At 45.0% G+C, this 23,615-nt stretch overlaps 1 protein-coding gene across 1 annotated transcript in view; it reads left to right on the top strand.

The window, feature by feature from the left end:
• The window catches only part of mpp7a (MAGUK p55 scaffold protein 7a), a 331,927-nt gene extending 319,440 nt beyond the window's left edge, over nucleotides 1–12,487 (top strand). Inside the window, exons 16-18 of the mRNA XM_082965658.1 lie at nucleotides 39–147; nucleotides 1,872–2,015; nucleotides 10,191–12,487. Coding sequence (XP_082821784.1) covers nucleotides 39–147; nucleotides 1,872–2,015; nucleotides 10,191–10,370 — 433 coding nt within the window. The 3' untranslated portion in view covers nucleotides 10,371–12,487. The remainder of the gene's footprint in view (nucleotides 1–38; nucleotides 148–1,871; nucleotides 2,016–10,190) is intronic.
• The last annotated feature ends 11,128 nt before the right edge of the window (nucleotides 12,488–23,615 follow it).

The following is a 23,615-nucleotide window of genomic DNA, read 5'->3' as shown; positions in this document are numbered from 1 at the left end:
CGCTTGCTCCCCCCCCCTCCCTCTGTCTCTCTCTGTAGGTTCATAGAGCATGGTGAGTATAAAGGGAACTACTATGGAACCAGTCTGGACTCTGTGCGTTCTGTCCTGTCCAAGAACAAGGTGTGTCTACTGGACGTTCAGCCTCATGTGAGTTACACAAGTCCCTGACCCAGTCACAATCTTCCCTGACTTTACCTCTACCCTCCATCTCTTCATTCTTTTCCCTCCCAAGGTCCTTCCATCTCTCCCTTCATCCCTTCATCCAAAAATATAAAAGCAACATGCAATAATTTCAAAGATTTTACTGAGTTAACATTTATATAAGGAAATCATTCAATTTAAATAAATTATTTAGGCCATAATCTATGGATTTCACATGATATGCATCTGTTGGTGACCGACACCTTAAAAATAAAAGGTAGGTGCGTGGATCAGAAAACCAGTCAGTATCTGGTGTGACCACCATTTGTCTCCTACAGCGGGACATATCTCCTTCACATAGAGTTGATCAGGCTGAGGACTGTGTAATGATCATGCTGTATAATCAGCTTCTTGACATGCCACACCTGTCAGGTGGATGAATTATCTTGGCAAATGAGAAATGCTCACTAACAGGGATGTAAACAAATTTGTGCAGAGAATTTGAGAGAAATTTAGCATTTTGTGTCTGGAAAATGTCTGGGATCTTTTATTTCAGCTCATGAAACATGGGGCCAACACTTTCTATGTTACGTTTAGATTTCCACCTCTCTCTCTGCCTATCTCCTGGAGGAATCTCATCCTTCAGAAGACTTCAGAGGCAGCTTTCTGCAGGCCATGGCTGCTTACAGGGTTACCAACCAAACCTGGCTTAAAGGGCCATTTTTTGCAGCAATTACTGCTAATGTTCCTTATTTGAAGATTTCCTCTTTGGCTTATGTGTCTGGGTGGTGGTGATGATCTGCCTTTCATAAGTGGCCTGTATGTCACTGAAAGCCCACAAACCCCACAGTTACAATCCTGTTACCCCAGGCCAGGCCTAGCACCCACCCTGCCTCAACCCTGCCTCGCAAACACACACACACACACACACACACACACACACACACACACCTCTCTTGCCTGGGCCCCATAGGCATCCTCAGTTAGTTTTCTCTGAGGCCGAAATCCTCTATTATATAGATTACTGGCTTGTTCTGGAACCATCTCTCCCTGATCAAGTAGCAAGCAGTTAGCCTCTCGTTAGCCCATGCTGTGTGTGTTTGTCTACATGTGTTTATATGTGCGTGCTCGCACGCGTCTGTGCCTTTGTGCTCCCTTGTAGCTCTCTACCCGCTCAGTAGTCAATCACATGATTTTCATGTCAGCCTGGTGGTGTTGCAGAGCGAGGGATGTTGACTGGTCCCGTGCTGACCGTCCGAGCGCCTTATGAAAGCTCTCTTCCCTCTCTGTGATGGAGATTAATGGTAGTCTAGCTTCCCTCCTGTCTTCTGCTCCTGTCTTCGTCTGCGTCCCAAGTGGCACCTTATTCCCTATCTAGTGCACCTAATTAGGGAATATGGTGCTGTGTTGGACGTGGACTTCATATCGGCCCAGGGTTTCGAACCCGCTTAGCAGAACACAGCGAGAGAGGCCGCGGTATCGGGCCCAGAGGGAAGTGGACCGGCGCCGGTTAACACTGCTCGGCTGCGGTTCAGTACACACACACACACACACACACCCACACACACACACTGTGTGCTACGTGTCAACGCGACCCAGCTGTGTAATGTGTCATCGCCTTTGCACTGTGACAGATGGAGATCTGGGTCTAATTCCACTCTGCGATATCTCCAAATAGATGAACCAGACACTCTGCTAACTGTGTTTTCTCTCTCCTCTGTGTGTCGCAGACGATAAAGCACCTGAGGACGGCAGAGTTTAAACCTTATGTGGTGTTCGTGAAGCCACCGCCCGTCGAGCGCCTGCGAGAGAGCAGACGGAACGCTAAGGTCAGCTCAGGCAAGGACGACAAGGGATCTGCTAAATCATTCTCCGTAAGTCACGTCAGCAAAAACGTTTAAATGTTTTCGTATTGTCAAGAGAATTGTATTGTCACCTTATCAAAAATCTCAGTGACAGAAAAGCCTTGCGCTTAAAAGTTTGCGTCTTTTTGAAGTAAAAACACATTTTTAGAATGTCACACAATGTCAAAAAGTTGAAATGACTGGCTATTTGAGAGGTCCTCTTCATGCAGGGTAAATGTGACGTGGTGGGAAGGCTCAAACTTGATCCAGGGGTGTAAAAGTTCACACATTTTGAAGAACAGGACTCAGGTAAAACAGGCAGTGTTTTAGAACGTCAAACAACTTTTTTTTTTTTAAGATAAGAAATCCACAAAATGGATAATGATTTGTTATTTGCGTTGGAAGCACACTTCCCACTCAGACGTCTCCAGTGAAAAGGGATGTGGTCTTTGTGTGTGTCACTGTGTGTGTCACTGTGTGCGGGCATGTAACGAGACGTTATAAGGTAGGATCAAAGGTTATCGAGCAGTGTTCGTGTACCACATGACCAAGCTGTTGTGTACCAGTAGGTTATCAGAAACCCACCTAACACAAACTTTATCTGGGGCTCTGGGGAGCTAGTTGTGGTGGTGAGGTCATATTTACTACCTACAGCTTTCTGTTGCAGGCTAGGGTGTATGGGTGTATGTGTGCTTGCGGGCGTGTGCGTGTGTGTGTGTGCGTGTGTGTGTGTGTGTGTGTGTGTGTGTGTGTGTGTGTGTGTGTGTGTGTGTGTGTGTGTGTGTGTGTGTGTGTGTGTGTGTGGTTGTGTGTCACACACCTTTCCGTCGCGGCTCACAGCCGGGCCCCACATGAAACCAATTAGCCGTGGCGCGTTGCCGTGGTGGCGGCGTAGACGTGTGGCAGCTGATGGCTTTCCCAGCTCGCCGGGTCATCAGGTCCGGCGCGCGCGTCTCTCTCCGCTGGGCCACGCTACAGGCCAGAACCCAGGTCACAGCCACATGCCGGGATGGCGTGATATGATGATGCGAGAGTGGAGAGAGAAAGAGTGAGGGGGGAGAGAGAAGAAAGGGGAGAAAGAGAGGGAGAGGGGGGAGAGAGAGAAAGAAATAAAGAGTGAGGGGGAGAGAGAGTGGCTGTCATGTTGGAGGCGTGGAGGCTTTCCACGCGCCAGCGCTGAAGGTCGTGTCCACCGAGCTGGGGGAGCGGAGGAGGAGGTGTAGACCGGCAGGTGCAGATCAGATCGGCGGGTGGCTCAGTGGGATGTCTGCCTCGGCCTTCGCGGCCCCGCAGGGCTCTGGGCTGCTCTCTGCCTTTCGTCTGTTCTCTCTCTCCGTCTCTCCCTCAGTGTGTCTGCTCTTTTCAGCTCAGAGCATCAGGGCCTACCCCAAATGGCTCCCTATTCCCTATATAGTGCCCTATGGGCCCTGGTCAAAAGTAAGTGCACTATTCAGAGAATAGGGAGCAATTTAGAGCGCGGCCTCAGCTCCACTTTGAGGTGTTACTCCACACATACCTCTGTGTTTTGACCATGACCTAACCTAACACACAGCCCAACACGGCTCTGGAAAAGGACAGGCTCTTAACTCAGAAAATCCTTCGTTGAGCCGCCGTTAAGTTGTACAGTACCGTCACTGTTTTAAGCACAACATGTCAGAGGGACAGCATCTATTCTTAAAATCATCCTTAAAGCATTAAATGATGACATAAATTCAACGGTCACCTCACTGATACAGTGGGGGGGGAAAGTATTTGATCCCCTGCTGATTTTGTACGTTTGCCCACTGACAAAGAAATGATCAGTCTATAATTTTAATGGTAGGTTTATTTGAACAGTGAGAGACAGAATAACAACTAAAAAATCCAGAAAAACGCATGTCAAAAATGTTATAAAATGATTTGCATTTTAATGAGGGATAAAAGTATTTGACCCCTCTGCAAAACATGACTTAGTACTTGGTGGCAAAACCCTTGTTGGCAATCACAGACGTCAGACGTTTCTTGTAGTTGGCCACCAGGTTTGCACACATCTCAGGAGGGATTTTGTCCAACTCCTCTTTGCTGATCTTCTCCAAGTCATTAAGGTTTCGAGGCTGACGTTTGGCAACTCGAACCTTCAGCTCCCTCCACAGATTTTCTATGGGTTTAAGTCTGAAGACTGGCTAGGCCACTCCAGGACCTTAATGTGCTTCTTCTTGAGCCACTCCTTTGTTGCCTTGGCCGTGTGTTTTGGGTCATTGTCATGCTGGAATACCCATCCACGACCCATTTTCAATGCCCTGGCTGAGGGAAGGAGGTTCTCACCCAAGATTTGACAGTACATGGCCCCGTCCATCGTCCCTTTGATGCGGTGAAGTTGTCCTGTCCCCTTAGCAGAAAAACACCCCCAAAGCATAATGTTTCCACCTCCATGTTTGACGGTGGGGATGGTGTTCTTGGGGTTATAGGCAGCATTCCTCCTCCTCCAAACACGGCGAGTTGAGTTGATGTCAAAGAGCTCCATTTTGGTCTCATCTGACCACAACACTTTCACCAGTTGTCCTCTGAGTCATTCAGATGTTCAGTGGCAGACTTCAGATGGGCCTGTATATGTATTCTTGAGCAGGGGGACCTTGCGGGCGCTGCAGGATTTCAGTCCTTCACGGCGTAGTGTGTTACCAATTGTTTTCTTGGTGACTATGGTCCCAGCTGCCTTGAGATCATTGACAAGATCCTCCTGTGTAGTTCTGGGCTGATTCCTCACCGTTCTCATGATCATTTCAACTCCCCGAGGTGAGATCTTGCATGGAGCCCCAGGCCGAGGGATATTGACAGTTCATTTGTGTTTCTTCCATTTGCGAATAATCGCACCAACTGTTGTCACCTTCTCACCAAGCTGCTTGGCGATGGTCTTGTAGCTCATTCCAGCCTTGTGTAGGTCTACAATCTTGTCCCTGACATCCTTGGAGAGCTCTTTGGTCTTGGCCATGGTGGAGAGTTTGGAATCTGATTGATTGATTGCTTCTGTGGACAGGTGTCTTTTATACAGGTAACAAGCTGAGATTAGGAGCACTCCCTTTACGAGTGTGCTCCTAATCTCAGCTCGTTACCTGTATAAAAGACACCTGGGAGCCAGAAATCTGTCTGATTGAGAGGGGGTCAAATACTTATTTCCCTCATTAAAATGCAAATCAATTTATAACATTTTTGACATGCGTTTTTCTGGATATTTTAGTTGTTATTCTTGTTATTCTTGTTGTTATTCTGTCTCCTACCATTAAAATTATAGACTGATCCTTTCTTTGTCAGTGGGCAAACGTACAAAATCAGCAGGGGATCAAATACTTTTTTCCCCCACTGTATACTGACATACTGTATTAAAGTCACTTTTTCACTTTTTCCTCCAGTCGTGTTCAGACTACATCTCTGAGATCGCTGATATGTTTTTCTTTCATCTCAATAAGAAAGGGATTTCTTCTCGCCAAGCTCTTGGGCTAGAGGACATGGGTAAATAGTTTCATCATGCGTGATGACCACCATCCTGGGGGGTGAGAGGTCAAACAGAGAGAGGTCAGAGGTCATGCTATCGACCTTTGTATGACCTTTGGGTGAAAGTAACCCTCTGCTCTCAGTATGGCTCATGTGAACAGTAAGCAGTAGTTGCCAAAAACAGGGCAGACTTTGACATTGATTGCCCTGGCCTATAATACCTTTATTAGATCCAGAGCTCAGGTAACACATCCAGCCTCAGCGTTTCTTTTTGTTACCTGGTTGAAATATTTCTTCTTACCAAAGCCCTTTCTGTAACCTTTTCTAGAGATTGACAGACAGCGTTTTAAACCAAGGCCCAGCTATTAAAGAAAGAAAGGCTTTGTTTGGTGAAAATGTCACCACTGTATTATATTCTCCGCCTGCTATATTTCTTTCAGTTGAGACGAATGTTAGAGGCAGCAGGTCTGGTCATTGTCCCATCCAGACTACTGGAGAACAGACGTTTCATTGTTTTAACAGAGCCGTCGATGCTTTATTTTACCTGAATGCATTCATATCTGTTTTCAAATGGGGCTGATGTGAAATATGAGCCCAACATCACTTATGATACTGTAATACGATAATGAATATGTCCATATTCATATTCCTAGTAAGAGCAGTATAATAAGTGAAGGGATCATGGGATAGGGCTACTTACTGATGTCTTACCTTTCCCTCTAGCCAAGCAATGACATTCTGTCTTCTTTGAGAGAGAGTAAATCAGGGACCTCTTGCCGAACCAGATCTGTTCTGATATTTTATATCATTTTAATACAGAGGGCAGGTGCATTTTATGCGTATGAATAAAAGCAGATTTTCCGTTGAGGGCCTGACCTCCGAGGGGATGGCCAAGAGACATCAGAACTGAGAGGAGACCTTATCCTTGCTCAGTACCATAGATCTCTCTCTGTTCCTCTGTTCCTCTCTCTCTCTCTCTCTCTCTCTCTCTCTCTCTCTCTCTCTCTCTCTCTCTCTCTCTCAAATTCAAATTCAAGCTGCTTTATTGGCATGAAAAACATTGTGTTAATATTGCCAAAGCAACAATGTATACAATATACATTGTAATACAATTATAAACAATAACAAATAATAATATAAAATGGCAGTAAATAATAATACAAAATTAAAAATAACAACAATAAAATAGTAGTAAAATAATAGTAAAATAGTAGAATGCAATAAGTATAAAAATCTAAATATGGAAAATGAATCTATAACTAACTTATAACTAAATAACGCTCATCTTCACCATTACATCAGTACTACATCTACTATCATCATTACCACTACTACTACCACCACCATCACTAAACTGCTATCATTACCATCACTACCCATACCACTACTATTTGGAATGATAAACAACAATAATAATAGAAATAACAATAACATAATAATAATAATATAATAATAACATAATAATCTCTCTCTCTCTCTCTCTCTGTTCCTCTGTTTCTCTCTCTCTCTCTGTTTCTCTCTCTCTCTCTCTGTTCCTCTGTGTCTCTCTCTCTCTCTGTTCCTCTGTTTCTCTCTCTCTCTCTCTGTTCCTCTGTGTCTCTCTCTCTCTCTCTCTCTCTCTCTCTGTCTCTGTTTCTCTTTCTCAATTTCAATTCAATGTAAGGTCTCTGTATCTCTCTTTCTCTCTCTCGGTCTCTGTATCTCTCTCTCTTGGTCTCTGTTTCTCTTCCTCAATCTCAATTCAATTTAAGGTCTCTATCTTTCTCTCGGTCTCTGTATCTATCTCTCTCTCTCTTTCTCTCTCTCTCTCGGTCTCTGTCAGGTATTTCTGTCTCCTTCTCTCATTCTTGTTCGCTTTATCTCCCTCCCTCTCTCCCCATAATGGCCTGCTATGGTCATAGAGAGGGAGACTTGCCATGTCATGGACACTGACCGACTGGTCGACATGGAAACGGCATACACAGCGTCTCTAGGGCTTCTTCTGTCCATGTCCACCCCACCGTCCTGTTGCCAGTTCCTGTTGCCAGTTCCTGGTGCCAGTTCCTGGTCTAATGTCCAAAGGGTTGGAGAGCTGCTGGCAGCAATAGCTGGTAGTGCGTCCCAAATGGCACCATATTCCCTGCGTAGTGCACTACTTTTGACCAGAGCCCTATGGGAATCGGGTGCCATTTAGGAGCACCCTGGGTCACTGTGTCCATGTCCAACCTCCATCCTTTCCCAGGGCTGACCACAGAGGAAGGCTACCAAGGGTCAACAGCCTTGGATCACCGGAGGGAATATATGGTGTACGGACGGACCGAGCCACTTCAACTTCCTCTCAACCCTGACCAACAAACCTCCTGCTCCCTCCTCAACCTCTTCCCTTCCTCCCAGACCGAGGATGATAAAGCCATCATGTCTTCTCTCAAAAGACAATGGACCGTGAGATAATGTGGGTGGATTTTTTACTGCCTTGTACAGTAGACCGTGAACACAGGGAGCGAAAGCAGTACGAAGGCTGTGTCGGAGGCAGAGTGGTATGTTTGAGGAGACTGGCTTGAAAACGAGTTATTGTTGTGTCATGGCGACCGTTTAATTTTAGCAGCACGACTAATCAACTATGAGGCGGAAAACCACGAGCAACAGGCTGAAGTAACTCCTGGCTCGGAGCTGTTAGGCTGACGAAAAGGAGACATTCTAAAACTGTAGAATTTAGTGTGTGTGTGTGTGTGTGTGCGCGTGCATGCGTCTGTGTGTGTGTGTGTGGGTGCGCGTGCATGCGTCTGTGTGTGTCTGTATTCCTGCCTATGAATGTGTCTGTATATATGTATTTATATTTGTGTGTTTGGCAGAGTCAGTGACCGTATCTCAGTGGAGATCTGAAGCTCTGTATTCCTCTAGTAAAAGGAGCTAGCTAAATGTAGTTAGCCGCTCTAACCCTGCCATGTTCCCTGGGTCTGAGGCTGGAATGGACCAGGCCATATAAACATATCACCGTGCGGTATAATACCATGCCATCAGAGAGGGGAAACTGTGAGGAGGTAGCTAGCCTGGTCCCAGATCTATGTGTGCTGTCTTGCCAACTCCATTCACGCCAGTGACCATAGGAGTTGCAAAACAGCACAAGCAGATCTGGGACCAAGCTAGAGGTGAGGCCAGGAGTTGTATAGCTACTAGGTTCATGTGCCCAAGCCATTTCCATTTCTGAAGCCCTCCCATTTTTAATGCCTTGTCCACAAGCTGTCTTTGGCCTGTCTCCATAAAACCAAAGTGCCATGTATCAATTATGGACCTTCTACTTGCTTTGTCTGTCTCTTTGTCAGTTATAGATATATTTAGTATTTTTCCGTTTTTAGGAATATTTTATTTCTCTTCTGAATCAGATAGGCTATGTGTAGCCAAATGAGGAAATCATGAAAATTCCTTGAGGTTTTGGACCTCTGTAGAGGTGTGTGTGTGTGTGTGTGTGTGTGTGTGTGTGTGTGTGTGTGTGTGTGTGTGTGTGTGTGTGTGTGTGTGTGTGTGTGTGTGTGTGTGTGTGTGTGTGTGTGTGTGTGTGTGTGTGTGTGTGTGTGTGTGTGTGTTAAGGTTTTGTATAGTGTTTTAGGCAACGTGTGTGTGTGTGTGTTAAGGTTTTGTATAGTGTTTTAGGCTACGTGTGTGTGTGTGTGTGTGTGTTAAGGTTTTGTATAGTGTTTTAGGCTACATGTGGGTGTGTGTGTCCTTCAGTTCCACAGGGCTGTTTGGGTCAGTCTTTTTATCTGTGTTAATGGCTGTTATGTTTGTTTATGTGTATGTCTCTGTCATCCCTGAGATTCTCACTTACTCTTGCCCTTTACTCTTCATAGGCCATCGACAAAAGCTTGTCCCGATGATAAGCAGATGATAGATGTCTATTTCTCTCAAAATGGACAGTAAAATATACAGTTTATTAGGTACACCCATCTAGTACCGGGTCGGACCCCACTTTGCCTCCAGAACAGCCTGAATTCTTTGGGGCATGGACATGTTGCTCTATTGGTATCAAGGGACCTAACGTGGGCCAGGACAACATTCCCCACACCATTACACCACCAGCCTGTACCGTTGACACCAGGCAGGTTGGGTCCATGGACTCATGCTGCTTACGCCAAATCCTTACACTGCCATCAGCATGACGCAACAGGAACCAGGATTCGTCAGACCAAGCAATGTTTTTCCACTCCTCAGTTGTCCAGTGTTGGTGATCACGTGCCCACTGGAGCCACTTCTTGTTTTTAACTGATTTAGCCCATCCGTGACAAGGACCGACGAGTTGTGTGTTTCTGAGATGTCGTTCTGCACCCCACTGTTGTACTGCACCATTATTTGCCTGTTTGGGGCCCTCCTGTTAGCTTGTATGATTCTTGCCATTCTCCTGTGACGGCTCTCATCAACGAGTTGTTTTCACCCACAGGACTGACGCTGACTGGATGTTTTTTGTTTGTCGCACTGTTCTCAGTAAACCCTAGTCACTGTCGTGCGTGAAAAGCAAAGGAGGCCAGACGTTTCTTAGATACTGTAATCGGCGTGCCTGGCACCAACGATCATACCACACTCAGTCGCTTACTGTAGGTCACTCGTTTTGCCCATTCTAACGTTCAATCGAACAGTAACTGAATGCCTCAATGCCTGTGTTCCTGCTTTATATACTCACTGTCTATAGGAGATAACTATTTTCGTGAATGTGCGGTGTACCTAATAAACTATCTTTTATTCCATTCTATTCTTGTCCAACAGGAGGAGGACTTCCTGGAGATGGTGAGCACCGCCCAGCAGATGGAAAGCCAGCATGGCCACCTGTTTGAGAAGATCATTGTCAACGACGACCTGACGGCGGCATTCAGCGAGCTGAAGATGGCTCTGAAGAAGGTGGAGACTGACACGCACTGGGTCCCCATCAGCTGGACTCACTCCTGAGAACCACAGAGAAAGAGTGAAATACTGTTTGGAGAAAGAAGAATATAAAAAAAGGGAAGGACTTTTTAATAAAGTTGGACATTTAATAATGTCCACTGCGTAGGTGGTGGGTGCTGTTGGGTTTAGGATGGATCGTAACACAGCTGGACAGCAGAGTGGGCTGACTTTATGTGCGTCCCAAATGGCACCCTATTCCCTGTATAGTACACTACTTTGTGAAAGTACTTTCCAAAAGTAGTGCACTATGTAGGGGTTAGAGTGCCATTTGGGACGAAGCCTGTATCTCTGTCTGGGTCTTCCTCTGGGCCCTGTCTAGCTCAGTCAACATTCAACACGCTGGACATCTGAGGGCGGGCTGGTCTGATCTGGTTCTAGTCTTTTAATCAGCTCGGTGTGACTGCCTATCAGTGCTGTGTCAGAACGTACTGTAACTTCGGACTCCTTCCTTAGTGTGTTTTTAACATTAGTTTCTAGAAACCTAAGGGATTTGTATTGTTCTGTGGATGGTGGGTGGTTTGTATATTAATGCAGAATGGGGGAACAGATGAAAATGTTTTTTTGCCTTCAAGTCTTAAACTCAGCTTGGGTCCAAAACGGCACCCTATTCCCTATGTAGTGCACTACTTTTGAACAGGGCCCGTAGGAGAAAGGGTGCCATTTCAGACACAGCCTCAAACTCAGATAAATGTTTCCCTTGTGATTTCTAACGCTTCCATAGACTGCTACACCAAGGTATCAAAGCAAAAACGTTGGCAGGTACAGTACACTCAAAAAAGGGCAACAACAGGTGTAATTTTATTTAAGATAAATTAATATATTTGAATATTTTTCTGCAGTTTTACATACCTTTTTTATATACAACATATCTATAGCATCATCTGTAAAGAAGCACCATGACACTGTAAGCTACAACCTGAGGTGATTTCTGATGTTACTTCAGTCAGTGTTATGTCGTCGCACCTCAAATTCCCAAGGCCCTACTTACACCGGGTGTATTTTAAATGGCAAGCTATTCTGTGTACTGTGCACTACTTTTGACCAGAGACCAATGGGCCCTGCTTAAAAGAAGTGCACTACATAGGAAATAGGGTGCCATTTGGGACACCGCCTAGGTGTTTTGTCATTTTATTTTAGGAGCTATTTTAAATGTAAAACCCTCCACCCTGCCCTACTCATGATTGTGCCCAGGCAGCATAACAGTTTGCTATTTCAACTAGCAGACTTTGGCTCGTCGGTTGTAAGTCAAATGTTCTCAATCTAGTATAATTAGGGTGGAGCTAGCGTTATTTTACCCTCATAAAACAGGCCTAAAACTAACTAATAGAGGGGTCCATGGCGCTAGTAGATTTACAACAGACAGGAACAAAAAGTAGCTGCTTTTAACTTAGCAAGGTTCAGGTTATATAGAGAAAGGTTAGAGTTGCTAGTTATTTAACCCAAGTCTGTCTATCCCTCTACCATGTTCCTCCTATACAGTATGCTGTCTGTATCCCTGGGTTATATGGCTAGGCTAGAGCATGTCTTGGATTGTTTGATGAGAGAATATTTGTTTATACCATATCTAGGGTTGCGAAATTGCTGGGTGCAGTGACCTCAGTGCCCTTATGTTCTGTCTCTCTCCGTGATTTCACACTCTCACATCACCAATCATGTGGCGTTAGTTAGTTAGCTCTGTGTTGAGCTCAGGTCATCATGAGTCATGACGATGCACCAGATCTCGCTGTCTGTCTGGTGTTTCTTTTACAGCAGGTTGCCCTCTATCCCCCTCTTCCTTTATCCCAGTGTTTTTGTTCATTTCAATTGTTGTTAGTATCGCAGATATACCTGTTCTGTATTTTTCTGATTATCAAGAGATGTTGTATCTATTTAAACAAATATATTTGTTTGAGGTTAAGCCACTACAATACCATGTTTATCTACACTACAGGTTTAACCCTCTAGTTTCCCCATTCTTTCATGTTTATATGATGTTAGGTTCATATTTACCCTCCAGCCAGCCGTATCATAGCCTGTGCAGATATTGTCCTTCTAACTGTACATTCAATTACTGTGAGGCAAGTTGTGTGATTTCACTTTTTCTTTTTATTTGTACGTTTTATATAAAAATATTCACCCAATTGTGTATTTGTCTCTGATGCTAATAACAAGTATGGAAACTAGAGTTTGTAATATGGCAAGTGAATGATTGTAGCCGTGAGATCATTTTCCTCTCATGAGATCATGACAGTGACATGGGACGCTTGGGGTTGTCACAATCTTGTGTCTAGAATTTCTTTCTGAGCCATTTAGCGCAACTTTCGCTCGCTCCGATAAAGAAGAAAAACCTCAGTTCTAGGTGTAGGTGTTATGTCCCAAAAGGCACCCTAGTCCCTTAATAGTGCACTACTTTTGACCATAGTGGTGCACTATGTCGGGAATAAGGTGCCATTTGGGATGGAACCCCTTACGGAAAATGGCATGATTCCACATGTGGTGATATTTCACATGACGTTTCACATGTTGATGTTCACATATGAAACCATGTGTTTTTCTCACACTAGAGGCTGTTTGCCTACTAATCTCACCCCCCTCTATGTCGCTTATCACTACTGTTTCTTTTTCTCGCTCCGTCTCTCATCCAACCCTATCCACTCAGCCCCTCCCACTACTCTCTCCTTTCCTCTTCTATCCTATCCCCCTTCTGCTAGATCCTTCTCCCTCCTGTATCTTTGCCTCTTCGACATTACTCCTCCCTTTCCGCATCCTCTGTCCCCTTTCCTCCCGGTCGGCTCAACCTTCCCCTCATGCTCCGTGGCTTAGTGACTCACTGCTTGCTAACAGAACAGGGCCCGTTTCCTCAGAAGCATCTTAAGGCTAAATTTATCGTTAGAACATTAATCTCTGAGCTGTTTCCCCGAAACTATCGTTATTAACGTTGCACTTCAAAACACTCGTAATCTAATGACTGCCTCAGACCACTGGTAATCTAACGCCTGCCTCAGACCACTGGTAATCTAATGCCTGCCTCAGACCACTGGTAATCTAACGCCTGCCTCAGACCACTCGTAATCTAACGCCTGCCTCAGACCACTCGTAATCTAACGCCTGCCTCAGACCACTCGTAATCTAACGCCTGCCTCAGACCACTCGTAATCTAACGCCTGCCTCAGACCACTCGTAATCTAACGCCTGCCTCAGACCACCGGTAATCTAACGCCTGCCTCAGACCACTGGTAATCTAACGCCTGCCTCAGACCACTGGTAATCTAACGCCTGCCTCAGACCACTCGTAATCTAATGCCTGCCTCAGACCACTCGTAATCTAACGCCTGCCTCAGACCACTCGTAATCTAACGCCTGCCTCAAAGACCACTGGTAATCTAACGCCTGCCTCAGACCACTGGTAATCTAACGCCTGCCTCAGACCACTGGTAATCTAACGCCTGCCTCAGACCACTGGTAATCTAACGCCTGCCTCAGACCACTGGTAATCTAACGCCTGCCTCAGACCACTGGTAATCTAACGCCTGCCTCAGACCACTGGTAATCTAACGCCTGCCTCAGACCACCGGTAATCTAACGCCTGCCTCAGACCACTGGTAATCTAACGCCTGCCTCAGACCACTCGTAATCTAATGCCTGCCTCAGACCACTCGTAATCTAACGCCTGCCTCAGACCACTCGTAATCTAACGCCTGCCTCAGACCACCGGTAATCTAACGCCTACCTCAGACCACTCGTAATCTAACGCCTGCCTCAGACCACTGGTAATCTAACGCCTGCCTCAGACCACTGGTAATCTAACGCCTGCCTCAGACCACTCGTAATCTAACGCCTGCCTCAGACCACTGGTAATCTAACGCCTGCCTCAGACCACTGGTAATCTAACGCCTGCCTCAGACCACTCGTGTAACGGCTAAGTGCAGCGGTAGATACCTTTTTGCCCTCCCACGTCACTTTATAGACAGAAGATCTCAGCTAAACATAGAATCACATGGTTTATCCGTCTCTGTGACCACCGATATCTTCAGAACAAGTTGGCTGCAAATACAAAGTTGCCAATGTCCTTGCAATTGATACAAACAAGCGACATAAAAAAGATGACTGCATTAAAATATAAACAGTAGGCTATATGCCTATTTCAATCATATTGAAATACATTACATTTTCAATCAATTTAGTTATATTTTGCTACTTGTAGGCACGCTCTGTATTTGTCTCAATATATTTCATGATGTGTAGCCTAACGTGCGCAATGATGTGCCAAATCTGTGATTTAGTGCATTTTCATTGGGTAAGCATTATAATAAGCCGCCTCAATAGTTGCAGCCGTAGGTGGTAATAACTCTCTAGGAGCTGACCCGTCGTCAGTATTGTGAAATAATTCTAATGTTAAAGAAAGATTTGAATGGAGAAAGCTGACCCGAGAGCAGCGCAGCATTTCTTTAGATCGTATCAGTTTCGACACATGCCTTAACGACGCACTTAGCGACCTTTCTTTCTGCGTCGTTTTTTGGGAAACGTGTTACATATTCGGCCGTTGTAGGGAAGATATATTGTTAAAACACTCATAAGGAAAACTAAACTTTCGGAGGACCTATCATCTTTCCACTCCCTCCTCTCAACCTTCTCTTCCTCTGTATCTGCTGCTAAAGCCACTTTCTATCACTCTAAATTTCTTCTGCCTCTAACCCTAGGAAACTCTTTTCCACCTTCTCCTCCCTCCTTAATCCTCCACCACCTACCCCTCCCTCCTCCCTCTCTGTGGATAACTTTGAAAAAAGGTTGACAACATCCGCTCTTCATTCACTCAGCCTACTGAGCACACTGATCCCACTCACACAGTACTACCCTACACCTTGACCTCTTTCTCCCCTCTCTCCAGATGAAATCCTGCGACGAGTGATGTCCGGCTGCCCAACAACCTGCCCACTTGACCCTATCCCCTTCTCCCTTCTCCAGACCATCTCTGGAGACCTCCCATTCTTCACTTCCCTCATCAACTCATCCCTGACCACTCGCTCCCCTCAAGAAACCAACACTCCCTTCTTTCTTTTCTGTCCAAAACGCTTGAGCGTGATGTCTCTCTCGTTATCTCTCAGAACGATCTTCTTGACCCTAACCAGTCAGGCTTCAAGGTGGCTCACTCAACTGAGACTACTCTCCACACTGCCAAAGCTGACTCTCCTTTGTTCATCCTTCTAGATCTATCCGCTGCTTTCGACACCGTGAACCATCAGATCCTCCTCTCCACCCTCTCTGGGCTGGGCATCTCAGGCTCTGCACACTTCTGGATTGCATCTTATCTGGCAGGCCGCTCCTACCAGGTGGAGTGAAGAGGTGTTGTCTGCACCACGTGCTCTCACTGCTGGTGTCCCCCAGGGCTCGGTTCAAGGGCCTTCTCTCTTTACACCAAGACTCTTGCATCTGTCATATCCTCACATGGTCTCTCCTATCATTGCTATGTGGATGGCACTCAGCTACTCTTCTCCTTCCCCCCTTCTGACACCCAGGTGGCAACACACCTGTGCATGCCTGCCAGAGATCTCAGCTTGGATGTCGGCCCACCACCTCAAGCCCAGACTCGACAAAACAGAGCTGCTCTTACTCCCGGGGAAGGCCTGACCACTCCAAGACCTCTCCATCATGGTTGACAACTCCACAGTGTCCCTCTCCCAGAGTGCAAAGAACCCCGGTGTGACCCTGGACAACACCGTGTTGTTCTCTTCAAACATCAAAGTAGTGACTCACTCCTGCAGGTAGAGTACAACCTTTCCTCACACAGGATGTGGCGCAGGTCCTAATCCCGTCTAGACTACTGCAACTATGTAGGCTGGGCTTTCCGCTTGTGCCATCAAACCTCTGCAACTTATCCAGAATGCCTCAGCCAGCCTGTTGTTCAACCTTCCTAAGTTCTCCCATGTCACCCCACTCCTCTACACACTCCAATGGCTTCCAGTCAAAGCTCATCTTGAAGACCTTGGTGCTTGCCTACAGAGAAGCAAGGGGAACTGCCCCTCCTTACCTTCAGGCTGTGCTCAAACTTTACATCCCAACCCGAGCACTCCGCTCCGCCACCTCTGGTCTCTTGGCTCTCCCACCCCTACAGGAGGGCAGCTCCAACTCAGCCAAGTCAAAGCTCGTCTCTGTCCTGGCACCCCAATGGTGGAGCAAGCTTCCCCCTAAAATCGGGACAGCGCAGAACCTGCCCATCTTCCGAAAACATCTGAAACCCTTTTCCCACCTGCACTGACTTTGCTGATAAATACTTTGTTGACGGGAAATGTTCTTGATAAGATTCTGATATGTTGTCTTCTCACCTAGCTATTTTAAGATGAATGCACTAGGTGTAAGTCAAATCAAATATTATTTGTGACATGTGCCGAATACAACAGGTGTAGGTAGACCTTACAGTGAAATGCTTACTTACAAGCCCTTAACCAACAATGCAGTTTAAAAACAAATACCTAAAGAAAAATAAGAAATACAAGTAACAAATAATTAAACAGCAGCAGTAAAATAATAATAGTGAGGCTATATACAGGGGATACTGGTACAGAGTCAATGTGGGGGGGTCACCGGTTAGTCGAGGTAATTGAGGTAATATATACATGTGGGTAGAGTTATTAAAGTGACTTATGCATAGATAATAACAGAGTAGCAGCGGTGTAAAAGATGGGGGGTCAATGCAAATAGTCTGGGAAGCCATTTGATTAGATGTTCAGTCGTCTTATGGCTTGGGGGTAGAAGCTGTTTAGAAGCCTCTTGGACCTAGACTTGGCGCTCCGGTACCGCTTGCCGTGCGGTAGCAGAGAGAGCAGTCTATGACTAGGGTGGCTGGAGTCTGACTTTTTTTTAAGTCGCTCTGGATAAGAGCATCTGCTAAATTACTAAAATATCAAATGTAGTACTTTACATGTGATGATATTTCACATAAAGTTTCACATGAGATGACATTTCGCGTGGTTACATAACTTTTGTGGATTCAAATTTTCACATGAGATTTCACAGGTGATGCCCTGCAAACAGAAAGGAGTCATTTTGATACACACGGTGTTTTTACCATAGTGTTTTTAATGTATATATTAGACACACTTTTATACTATCAGTCAAAAGTTTGGACACACCTACTCATTCCAGGGTTTTCTTTTTCTTTCTTCTACAATGTAGAAAATAGTACAAATAAAGAAAAACCCTTGAATGAGTAGGTGTGTCCAAACCTTTGACTGGTACTGTGTATATATAATTTATAAGTCCAAAAATGGACGTAGCAGCTACAGATTGACCCTTTAAGTCTTTTAAAAGTGTGAGTTTGAGAATGCGTCCATTAGGCCTATGGATGTATTTATTTTATCAGCATGAATTAGATTGAGCAATAAAAGCCTCACTTTTATTCCATACGCTGGGATCCGCACTATGCAGCTGTTGCAAGAGAGCATTTTTCACTGGTTTCAAAAACAGTGATTGATAGGCAGCTTAAACTTCTTGAATTCAACCATTATTGGGTTCAAATACACATTTTAGATTTGTGAACAGCCATACACAACAACCACAATCTGTAAGGTGCAAATAGCTAAATCAAATCACATTTTATTGGTCACATACACATGGTTAGCAGATGTTATTGTGAGTGTAGCGAAATGCTTGTGCTTCTAGATCCAACAGTGCAGCAGTATCTAACAGGTAATAATCTAACAATTCCACAACAACACCTAATACACACATTCTAGTAAGGAATGGGATGAAATACATAAGTATAAAATATATGGATGAGCAGTGACAGAGCAGCTAAGATGCAATAGATAGTAAAGAATAGATAGTGAAGGATACAGTATATACATATGAGATATGTAAACATTATTAAAGTGACTAGTGTTCCATTTATTAAAGTGGCCTCTCTGTGCTAGTGTTGGCTGTTTAACAATCTGATGGCCTTGAGATAGAAGCTGTTTTTCAGTCTCTCGGTCCCAGCTTTCATACACCTGTACTGACCTCGCCTTCTGGATGGTAGTGGGGTGAACAGGTAGTGGCTCGGGTGGTTGTTGTCCTTGATTATCTTTTTTGCCTTCCTGTGACATCGGGTGAGAGAGCAGCAGTGTGATTCACATCAATGCGCTATGTAGATCTCAATAATAAGTGATATTCGTAACGCCATAGACTACACCACTTCTGTCATCCTTACCTCCAAGCGTTTATTCAAGTTGGATAATCTTTGAATGCCGACAGCAGTTGCACCATTGGAAGACATAGCTTGGACTGTAGCCTAGAAAAGCCTATTCCTGCTCTTTTCCCACGAGCCATCAAACCCATTTGTTGTGTCATCATAGTGATCTCTGACTTGTGGTCAGACTCCCTCAGACGGAACAAACATAAACTTGCGCTTTTTTTCAATGCTGATTTGAATGTCATTGAGAAAACAGAAGTGTCAAAAAAATATCCGCAAACATCCTTTCGGAAATTAAAAGTCATCCTCGAAGTAATCATATAGTTTTTCAAAAATATTTGTTATTTGATTACAATATTTTTGATGGTAACGTAACTGATTACAGTTACCGTTTTTTTTTTTGTAATCCCTTACATGTAACGGATTACATGTAATCCGTTACTCCCCAACCCTGCACATACACTACAGTCACAACACGCAGGCCTCCTTATTGTCCCTAGAATTTCTAAGCAAACAGCTGGAGGCAGGGCTTTCTCCTATAGAGCTCCATTTTTATGGAATGGTCTGCCTACCCACGTGAGAGACGCAGACTGGGTCTCGACCTTTAAGTCTTTATTGAAGACAATTGAGTGTAGTCTGGCCCAGGGGTCCGAAGGTGAACGGCAAGACACTGGAGCGACGAACTGCCCTTGCTGTCTCTGCCTGGCTGGCTCCCCTCACTGCACTGGGATTCTCTGCCTCTGACCTTATTACGGGGGCTGAGTCATTGGTTTACTAGTGCTCTTCCGTGCCGTCCCAAGGAGGGGTACTTCACCGGTTTTGAGTCCCCTCGGGATCGTGTGGTGGAGGAGATCTTTGTGGGCTATACTCAGCCTTGTCTCAGGGTAGTAAGTTGGTGGTTTGTTGATATCCCTCTAGTGGGTCACTTAGAAATGTCCTTGTTTTCCATGAAAACATACATGAAATGAGTTGCAAAATGAATAGGAAATATTGTCAAGACATTGACAAAGTTAGAAATAATTTTGTCCTTCAAACATTGCTTTCGTCAAAGAATCCTCCATTTGCAGCAGTTACAGCCTTGCAGACCTTTGGCATTCTAGTTGTCAATTTGTTGAGGTAATTTGAAGACATTTCACTCCATGCTTCCTGACGGACCTCCCACAAGTTGGATTGGTTTGATGGGCACTTCTTACGTACCATACGGTCAAATTGCACCCACAACAGCTCAATAGGGTTGAGATCCGGTGATTGTGCTGGCCACTCCATTATAGACAGAATACCAGCTGACTGCTTCTTCCCGAAACAGTTCTTGCATAGTTTGGGAGCTGTGCTTTGGGTCATTGTCCTGTTGTAGGAGGAAATTGGCTCCAATTAAGCGCTGTCCACAAGGTATGCCATGGCATGGCAAAAAAGAGTGAAATCATTCCTTCTTCAAGATCCCTTTTACCCTGTACAAATCTCCAACTTTACCACCACCAAAGCACCCCCAGACCATCACATTGCCTCCACCATGTTTGACAGAAGGCGTCAAGCACTCCTCCAGCATCTTTACATTTTTTCTGCGTCTCACGAATGTTCTTCTTTGTGATCCAAACACCTCAAACTTAGTCTGTCCATAACACTTTTTTCCAATCTTACTCTGTCCAGTGTCTGTGTTCTTTTGCCCATCTTAATCTTTTTTTTTATTGGCCAGTCTGAGATATGGATTTTTCGTTCAATCCTCTCTTTCTATTCTGGTTAGAGCCAGTTTACGCTGTTCTGTGAAGGGAGTAGTACACAGCGTTGTACGAGATCTTCAGTTTCTTGGCAAATTCTCACATGGAATAGCGTTCATTTCTCACAACAAGAATAGACTGACGAGTTTCAGAGTCAAAGTGCTTTGTTTCTGGACATTTTGAGCCTGTAATCGAACCCACAAATGCTGGTGCTCCAGACACTCAACTAGTCTAAAGAAGGTCATTTTTATTGCTTCTTTAATCAGTACAACAGTTTTCAGCTGTGCTAACATAATTGCAAAAGGGTTTTCTAATGATCAATTAGCTTTTTAAAATGATAAACTTTGATTAGCTAACACAACGTGCCATTGGAACACAGGAGTGATGGTTGCTGATAATGGACTTCTGTACGCCTATGTAGATATTCCCCAAAAAATGTGTCGTTTCCAGCTACAATAGTCATTTACAACATTAACAATGTCTACACTGTATTTCTGATCAATTTGATGATATTTTAATGGACAAAAAATGTGCTTTTCTTTCAAAAACAAAGACATTTCTAAGTGACCCCAAACTTTTGAACTGTAGTGTATATCCTGCCTGGTTGGCAGGATATACACGTGCTTCTACACCTGCATTGCTTGCTGTTTGGGGTTTTAGGCTGGGTTTCTGTACAGCACTTTGAGATATCAGCTGATGTAAGAAGGGCTATATAAATACATTTGATTTGATTTGGCCCTTTCCGTGGATATCGTCGGACGGGGCCGCTCTCTCCCTCAACATGCTATCTCGACCTGCTGTCTCGACCTCTGAATGACCCTGCTGGTCATCTATGAACGTTGTTCTTCAAGATGTTCAAATCTGCCCTTAATAGCCATGTACAGTCATGGCCAAAAGCTTTGAGAATGACACAAATATTAATTTCCACAAAGTTTGCTGCTTCAGTATCTTTAGATATTTTTTGTCAGATTTTACTATGGAATACTGAAGTATAATTACAAGCATTTCATAAGTGTCAAAGGCTTTTATTGACAATTACATGAAGTTGATGCAAAGAGTCAATATTTGCAGTGTTGACCGTTCTTTTTCAACACCTCTGCAATCCGCCCTGGCATGCTGTCAATTAAGTTCTGAGCCACATCCTGACTGATGGCAGCCCATTCTTGCACAATCAATGCTTGGAGTTTGTCAGAATTTGTGGGTTTTTGTTTGTCCACCCGTCTCTTGACGGGATTAAGGTCTGGGGAGTTTCCTGGCCATGGACCCAAAATATTTGCCTTTTGCCTTATGGCAAGGTGCTCCATCATGCTGGAAAAGGCATTGTTCATCACCAAACTGTTCCTGGATGGTTGGGAGAAGTTGCTCTCGGAGGATGTGTTGGTACCATTCTTTATTCATGGCTGTGTTCTTAGGCAAAATTGTGAGTGAGCCCACTCCCTTGGCTGAGAAGCAACCCCACACCTGAATGGTCTCAGGATGCTTTACTGTTGGCATGACACAGGACTGATGGTAGCGCTCACCATGTCTTCTCCGGACAAGCTTTTTTCCGGATGCCCCAAACAATCGGAAAGGGGAGTCATCAGAGAAAATGACTTTACCCCAGTCCTCAGCAGTCCAATACCTGTACCTTTTGCAGAATATCAGTCTGTCCCTGATGTTTTTCCTGAAGAGAAGTGGGTACTTTGCTGCCCTTCTTGACACCAGGCCATCCTCCAAAAGTCTTCGCCTCACTGTGCGTGCAGATGCGCTCACACCTGCCTGCTGCCATTCCTGAGCAAGCTCTGTACTGGTGGTGCCCCGATCCCACAGCTGATTCAACTTTAGGAGACGGTCCTGGCGCTTGCTAGACTTTTTTGGGTGCCCTGAAGCCTTCTTCACAACAATTGAACTGCTCTCCTTGAAGTTCTTGATGATCCGATAAATGGTTGATTTAGGTGCAATCTTACTGGCAGCAATATCCTTGCCTGTGAAGCCCTTTTTGTGCAAAGCAATGATGACAGCACATGTTTCCTTGCAGGTAACCATGATTGACAGAGGAAGAACAATGATTTCAAGCACCACCCTCCTTTTGAAGCTTCCAGTCTGTTATTCGTACTCAATCAGCATGACAGAATGATCTCCAGCCTTGTCTTCGTCAACACTCACACCTGTGTTAACGAGAGAATCACTGACATGATGTCAGGTGGTCCTTTTGTGGCAGGACTGAAATGCATTGGAAATGTTTCTTGGGGATTCAGTTCATTTGCATGGCAAAGAGGGACTTTGCAATTAATTGCAATTCATCTGATCACTCTTCATAACATTCTGGAGTATATGCAAATTGCCATCATACAATCTGAGGCAGCAGACTTTGTGAAAATTAATATTTGTGTCATTCTAAAAACTTTTGGCCACAACTGTACTATCTCCACACATCGCAACCAGAAGAGGACTGGCCACCCCTCAGAGCCTGGTTCCTCTCTAGGTTTTTTCCTAGGTTCCTGCCTTTCTAGGGAGTTTTTCCTAGCCACCGTGCTTCTACATCTGCATTGCTTGCTGTTTGGGGTTTTAGGCTGGGTTTCTGTACTGCGCTTTGTTACATCAGCTGATGTAAGAAGGGCTTTATAAATAAATTTGATTGAAATCTGATTGAAGGGAGACGAGGAGGAAAGAGGTGGCTGGAGACATGCCGATGGAGGGGTGGGGGAGGAGAGAGTGGGGAGGAGAGAGTGGGGAGGAGAGAGTGGGGGAAGGTCAGGGAGAGGTAATGGCACTCTGTGAGGAGGCCAAGAGGAAGGGCTGAAAACAGTTTTTCAGGAGGACTCACTGTCCTCTTCCACTTAATTGGAATTAAGGAGTGATCTGGGACTCACTCACTTACTCACCAGGCTCCACAGTACTGGGTGTGTCCCAAATGGCACCCTTTTCTCTTTATAGTGCACGTCTTTGACCAGGGCCCATAGGGTAGTATAGTAGTGCACTTTAAAGGGAATAGGGTGCCATTTAGGACTTAATACTGTAAGTGGGAACATGACAAAGTGCTGAAGTTGGCCTGTCATGCCAGGCTTTTAGAGGTAAGAGAGAGAGGGAACGAGACAGAGAGGGAGACTGAGAGAAAGAGGGAAGAAGACAGAGTTCCACTTTGGTGTTACCTTCCAAAAGCCATCAAGCTCAATGATCCATGTTTAACACCAGAAAAATACTGCCTCACATCGTCCCTTGGGCGTGGGAAACTAGAGCCGTGGGAGCGCGGGCCCAGTGACAGGTAAGAAAGGTTTTCAGAGACTTCTAAGTAAAGCTCGGACTTTACCTCCATTTCCCTCCATGTCAACAGTTGCGTTAACGGTGCCCACTGTCTGGGGTGTGCCTTAATATTCCCTTTATAGTGTACTACTTATGACTAGGGCC

The sequence above is a fragment of the Salmo salar genome, chromosome 19 (assembly GCF_965601325.2).
Source record: "Salmo salar chromosome 19, fSalSal1, whole genome shotgun sequence".
Taxonomy (NCBI): domain Eukaryota; kingdom Metazoa; phylum Chordata; class Actinopteri; order Salmoniformes; family Salmonidae; genus Salmo; species Salmo salar.
Note: the sequence above shows the minus strand (reverse complement) of the source record. Positions and strands in the feature narration are given on the sequence as shown.